General features: G+C 38.0%; 1 protein-coding gene across 1 annotated transcript; it reads left to right on the top strand.

The window, feature by feature from the left end:
- The first annotated feature begins 216 nt into the window (after positions 1-216).
- LOC134641741 (extracellular calcium-sensing receptor-like) lies at positions 217-5,570 on the top strand. Its single transcript, XM_063494267.1, has 12 exons — positions 217-390; positions 550-666; positions 757-909; positions 997-1,197; positions 1,439-1,575; positions 1,702-1,945; positions 2,065-2,195; positions 2,376-2,472; positions 2,618-2,741; positions 2,911-3,383; positions 3,463-3,543; positions 5,214-5,570. The coding sequence occupies exons 1-12, from the start codon at positions 217-219 to the stop codon at positions 5,568-5,570; spliced, it is 2,289 nt and encodes a 762-aa protein (XP_063350337.1).
- Positions 5,571-6,636: the final 1,066 nt, after the last annotated feature.

Genomic DNA, 6,636 nt, shown 5'->3' with positions numbered 1-6,636 from the left:
TACAACAGTAAACCTCAAATTACATCATGCAGCAGGTGTGTGTTGGATAGTGCTGTTTTTTTCTTCCCCAGACTATTGAAACATCAAAAAGGCATAAACTTTGATCATATTGCCATGTTGTTATGAGACTGTTTACATTATATTATTTTATTAAGTGGATAAATAATATATAAAGTTTTTCTCATCTACAGCTTTTATAAAAGAGCCTTTCGCTGGATGATGACTATGGTGTTTGCAGTGGAGGAAATTAACCATAATTCAAGTCTGTTACCAGGTGTTAAACTAGGCTACCATATCATGGACTGCTGTGACCATATCCCCACCGGCCTGCAGGCTCTTTTTTCGTTACTCAGTCACTCTAAAACTGTGGACAGTAAGGTAAAAAAATCAGCAGATACTGAATACATTGATATTGAAAGGGAAGGGATCAAGTCTATAAGACTAACTACAAAATATATAATGACCACACTGAAAAACAAAAATGCAATATCTAACAGTCTTAAAAACACTGGATATTACCTAAATGAAAATACAACAGAAGAAATAAAGACGAAAGAGTCTTCCACATGTCTGTATTATTCTCCGGTGCCTGCTGTGATTGGTCTTGCACCCTCTTCCCCTACAAGAGCTGTCGCTCACGCACTTGGCCCTTTCAACATACCACTGGTAATAAACTGTACAACTTCGTTGAATAATGTTGTGTATTTGGTTTGTGTTTTATCTCAATAATATAGAAAGAAATCACTTTCTCTCTAGGTGAGTTATTTTGCCACCTGTACCTGTCTTACTGATAAGCATTTGTACCCATCATTCTTAAGAACTGTGCCAAGTGATCTCTTTCAAGTTAGAGGTCTCGTAAAGCTTGTCACATTTTTAGGCTGGTTCTGGGTGGGCACAATAGGAACTACGGTGAGATAAAAACTTTTTTAAATGCCACAATGAGACATTTTTAGACAGCAACATGGTTTATAAATGCTTTCTGTATATACATTTCAGGATGACTACAGCCTTTATGGCATCCAAGCATTTTCTAATCAGTTTGGAAGGCAAGGTGGATGTGTGGCATTTCATCTCTCTATCCCAGCATCACCCACAATGGCTGAAATACAAGAAATGGCAGATAAGCTGGAGAGTTCAACTGCTCGGGTTGTGGTGGTGTTTGCTACAGAAGGGCAGCTTCTAAATCTGTTCTTAGAAGTAAGTATTTGGTCAATATATAGTGAGATTTGGCTTACAATATGACAGATTATTTAAAATCAATTTTTAAGAACAAGGAACATCAAAAAAGTATTTTTTTTTTCATGAAAATTGCTGCATTCTTTTATCTATGCTTTTCCAGCTAGCTCAAAGGAATGTGACCGGGATACAGTGGATAGCCAGTGAAGCCTGGGTGACCTCGAGCCGACTGGCCTCACCCCAGTTTCTCCACATTCTGCAGGGAACACTGGGCTTCACTTTCCCCGGAGTCAGCATCCCAGGCTTGAAAGAGTTTCTTTTGAATGTCCGACCCTCTCCCAAACCAGGAATGGAATTTTTCAATATGTTCTGGGAAGAACATTTTGGTTGTAAGCTAGAGTTTGAAAGCCAAAGAGCCAAAGACTATGAAGCAGATGATTTTAATGATAATGATAGTTTTCGTTACAACCCAGGTTTCCAAAACAATTCTCTTTATATGGTCGGATTTAATGTGGGACAAAAAAGTTTATCTAACATGTCAGCTTATAAAGATGGTGAATATGCTTTTGAAAAGCCTGTATGCACAGGGTCAGAGGATTTGAGAAACACTGACAGCAGTTATAGTGATGTATCTCAGGTTCGAATATCCTACAATGTGTATAAAGCTGTGTATGCCATTGCCCATGCTCTGCACACTTTTTTGAACTGTGATTCAGCAGGACCTAGCAGGGGATTGTGTGAGAAACACAGCTCATTTTCAAATGGTCAGGTAATTGAAAATATTATAGAATATTTAAAATCAACATTCATGTAATACAACACTCATAGGATTCATGTGTAGTTTTTTGCCATTCTTTGTTTTGTTTTTGTAATTTTCTTTTGCTGTAGTTTCTTCGTCATCTGAAAATGGTAAATTTCACCAACCAGTTTGATGAAAAAGTGTATTTTGACTCCAATGGAGAGCCAGTCCCTCTTTATGACATTATTAACTGGCAGAAGGACAGCAAGGATGAAATCAGGTGAACTATATTTACATAAAGGTGGAAATGAGCTGGTTGTTGAAGTAATTGTGAACAATAAACTGTAGTAACATTTATTTTACTTAACTACAGATAATTGCAATTTTTGACACAATGCTACAATACATAAATCATTTGGCCTAATTGCTTTTTCAAATATTTTATGCTACTTTGTGCTAGATTTATCAAAGTTGGAACCTATGATGGTTCAGCACCACAGAGAGAGCAGTTGCAGATAATAAAGAACACCATTGTATGGACAAAAGGACTTTTACAGGTAGATCATAGTTATTTTGCACGTATTTGATATGACACCTAAAATATAGATGTTTTAAACTACGGTAAATTTGATACACTATCTCAGATTCTCAGATACAACATATTTATGCCCATTATTTTACTTTTCTCTGTCCCTTGTTCAGGTTCCTGTATCTCAGTGTAGTGCTCCATGTCCCCCCGGCAGCAGGCAGGCCACACGCCAAGGAGAGCCCAAATGCTGCTTTGACTGTTTGCCCTGTGCAGATGGAGAGATCAGTAACAAGACTGGTAGTCTATATATGTTTATTTTTTTAATCAATTATTATGTAGTGCAATAAAGAAGGTCATTGAATTTAAAGTTGCACAGTTTAAACCAGAACCATCGAAACATGCTGATATGCAAGTAGAAGTTACTGAATTGTTTATACACATATATCTATGTTTTGTGTTCCGAAAGGTTCTACTGAGTGCACAAAATGTCCCGAGTACTTCTGGTCAGACAAAGACAAGGTGAAATGTGTTGCAGGGGAAGAAGAATTCCTCTCTTTCTATGACACCATGGGTATCATCCTGGTTGCACTCACCCTGCTTGGATTCATCCTGACATCCATCATCACAATTATTTTTCATAGTTTCCGCAATACACCCATTGTCAAGGCCAACAACTCAGAAATAAGTTTCTTGCTTCTTCTGTCACTCAAGCTCTGTTTCCTGTGTGCTTTGGTGTTCATTGGTCAGCCATCTTGGTGGACATGTAGGCTCCGCCAAGCAGCATTTGGGATCAGCTTTGTCCTGTGTCTCTCTTGCTTACTTGTTAAGACCATTGTGGTCCTCCTGGCTTTCCGGACTAGCGTATCTGGTTCCAGGGGTTGGAAGCTGTTTGGTACATCTCAGCAGAGGATTCTGATCATTTGTACGACAGCTCCTCAGGTACGAACAGTCACTGTCACTTAAACATGAGTTTGCGTGTGCTTTGGTATTCTTCTATCATCCTATATCCTCCCCTCAGATTTGTCTCTGTTCTGGCTGGGTGTTGGGAGCACCTCCCTTTCCATTCAGGAACCCAAACTACCAAGCTTTAACTGGAAAAGTGAGTATATTTTCTTTATTTACTTGATATATCATATCAACCATCAAAAAATGTCCATATCTTTATCTGTACATCTATATCTGTCATGTACTGTTTCCAGGCAGGCAGGAAAAGATCCAAATGCAGACTCAAAGAGACAATAGCTTGAACTTAAACACAGCTTTATTGCTGGACCCAAGCAAAACAATCTAAACTGAAGAGTACAATGAACTAGGTAGGCAAGGAAGACAGAACACACAGCTTGGAGAGGGTACGACACAATGCAAAACAGATGAAAACAGAGACAATAAATACAAGAGGAAAACGAGGGAATGAGGACCAGACGGGGAACACAGCTGTCAGTAATTACGGGACCAGGGAGACGCAAAACCAGAAACATTAACATAGGATACAGACTGTGAAAGTAAAACAGGAAATGATGAGAAGACACACACCGATGAGACCAAGAATAACAGAAGAAAACATAACAGAGACATGAGAGAAAAGAGCATAGGGAAGGCACCGTAATAGAACTGAGAACTACAATTACAATACACACAGAAATCCATTATCCAGAAAGTATAACTTAACTCAAAAACATAAACACTGGATCACCAGACCTAGGACCATGACAATATTTATCTATCTATATATGTATCTCCCGATAGATAGATAGATAGATAGCAGGGGTGGAGCCGAACCCGAATACGGTATTCGGAAAGGCACAAAAAACGTGTTTTTTTACAAATAATTATTTTGAACAAATACTTTAAAAAATATTTGTATTCGGGAACAAGGGAAAACTTTATATTAAAAAGCTGAGTTTCCTTATGAGACCGCAGTGCATGACTGGATAAGTGAGCGACGTGTGAAAGAGGTGACTGTCACGGGCTGCTCCACACAGCAGCAGAGAAGGCTCGGCTGAACGAAAAAGGGCTGAACTGCATCACTATTTTTGTTGAATAGATTTTTTTGTACCTTAACTTGGTTCCGGAGGCAGTTTATAACTTTCACGAAGATCGGGAGATTATTCCATTGCGCTGCATTATTGACGTCTGCAGTCAGGTGCTCTCATGTTTGTTCTGTTTACGTAGCTCTGTTAGCTCGGTAATTTAGACAATAGGCTGTTGACAGAGTAACGTTAACGTTCAGTTTAAAAGGTTAAAACAATGCTTGTGTAGTTGTCACTTATTAACTTAGCTGAAACTCCCCACATTGATTTGGGGAACTAAATAGAAGAGTGTTGCTGCTGCTGAGCCATCTGGCAATAACATAAATAACAACAGCAAATGGCTGTTATGTTATTTTCTTTTCAATGACAATGACCTTGTTACATGTTCATTGCTGGATTTAAGGAAAAACATCAACTAATATTGCATATCCATAATTATTATAATGGATATAATTGGATATAATTAAAGAATACTTACACTATATCATTTGTTAGAAGTGTAATTTTACCGGCTGCTTTGCACATCTCTAATAGATAGATAGATATTGTCACGGTCCTGGGTCTGGTTATCCAGTGTTTAGGTTTTTGAGTTATCGATCTATATATGTATCTGTCTATATATATATATATATGTACATAGATATATATATATGTATATATAGAAAAAGCGAGAGAGAGAGAGGCTCTGAGAGAATTCATATAAAATCTCCCTGTATTCATACTTGTTTAACATTATTAGATTGTTGTGGAGTGTAAAGAGCCATGGCCTCCTGGATTCTACCTGCTCCTTGGTTACATTGGCCTATTGGCCTTTGTCTGTCTTCTCCTGGCATTCTTTGGACGAAAGCTACCGGACACGTTCAACGAAGCAAAGTTCATCACCTTCAGCATGCTGATTTTCTGGGCTGTATGGATTTCTTTCATCCCAGCTTATGTCAGTTCTCCTGCGAAATTTTCCGTGGCAGTGGAAATATTTGCTATCTTAGCATCCAGTTTTGGATTGTTACTATGTATATTTGTTCCCAAATGTTATATTATTTTACTGCATCCTGAGAGGAATATTAAGAAAGGGATGACTGGAAAATATCAAAGATGAACATTTATAGTTTCAGTGTTTTTCAGGGTAATTAATAAAATGCTCACATTTGAATTTGAAGCTAATTAAAATACTATATGAGAGATGTCTTTGTGAGATGTCTTTGTGATTCTGGATAGTGTTTTTAAAATATGTTCAGCTGGAAGCTGGTTCCATAGAAGAGGGGCCTGAAAACTGAAGGGTCTGCCTCCCATTCTACTTTTAAACACTCTAGGAACAACTAGTAAGCCTGCAGTGGGAGAGTGAAGTACTCTAATGGGATGGTATGGTACTATAAGGTCATCAAGATAAGGGCCTGATTATTCAAGACCTTGTATGTGAGGAGTAGGATTTTGAATTCAATTCTGAATTTAACAGGGAGCCAATGAAGGGAAGTCAATACAGGAGAAATATGCTCTCTCTTTCTAGTCCTTGTCAGTACTCTTGCTGCAGCATTTTGGATTAACTGAAGGCTTTTCAGGGAGTTTTTAGGACAACCTGATAATAATGAATTACATTAGTCCAGTCTGGAAGTAATGAATGCATGAAGTAGTTTTTCAGTGTCACTCCAAGACAGGATATTTCAAATTTTAGAGATATTGAGTAAATGGAAGAAAGCAGTCCTACATAGTTATTCAATATTTGCATTGAGGGACATATCCTGGTCAAAAATGACTCCAAGGTTCCTCACAGTGTTACTGGATGCCAAGGTTATGCCATCCAGAGTAATAATCTGGTTAGATGCAATATTTCTAGGTTTTCATGGCCGAGTGCAGTAACCTCAGATTGATCTGAATTTAGAAGTAGAAAATTAGAGGCCATCCAGGTCTTTATGTCTTTAAGACATTCCTGTAGTTTAACTAATTGCTGTGTGTTATCTGGCTTCATGGATAGATAAAGTTGAGTGTCATCAGCATAGCAGTAAAAATGTAAGCTATGCTTTCTGATGATACTGCCTAAGGGAAACGTGTAATGTAAACCGAGTCAGAACCATGTGGAACTCCATAGTTGACCTTAGTGTGTGAAGAGGACTCTCTATTTACATGAACAAATTGGAGTCTATTGGATAGATATGATACAAACCACT

The sequence above is a fragment of the Pelmatolapia mariae genome, linkage group LG14 (genome assembly GCF_036321145.2).
Source record: "Pelmatolapia mariae isolate MD_Pm_ZW linkage group LG14, Pm_UMD_F_2, whole genome shotgun sequence".
Lineage (NCBI taxonomy): Eukaryota > Metazoa > Chordata > Actinopteri > Cichliformes > Cichlidae > Pelmatolapia > Pelmatolapia mariae.
This window is presented reverse-complemented; position numbering and strand designations above follow the sequence as displayed.

Bases quoted from the DNA above. Each gene is read 5' to 3' on its own strand.
- LOC134641741 (XM_063494267.1), top strand. From the start codon at position 217: ATGATGACTATGGTGTTTGCAGTGGAGGAAATTAACCATAATTCAAGT. The intron at 1,198-1,438 runs GTAAGTATTTGG...CACATTCTGCAG, and splicing joins TTCTAAATCTGTTCTTAGAA to GGAACACTGGGCTTCACTTT. The intron at 2,473-2,617 runs GTAGATCATAGT...TCCCTTGTTCAG, and splicing joins GGACAAAAGGACTTTTACAG to GTTCCTGTATCTCAGTGTAG.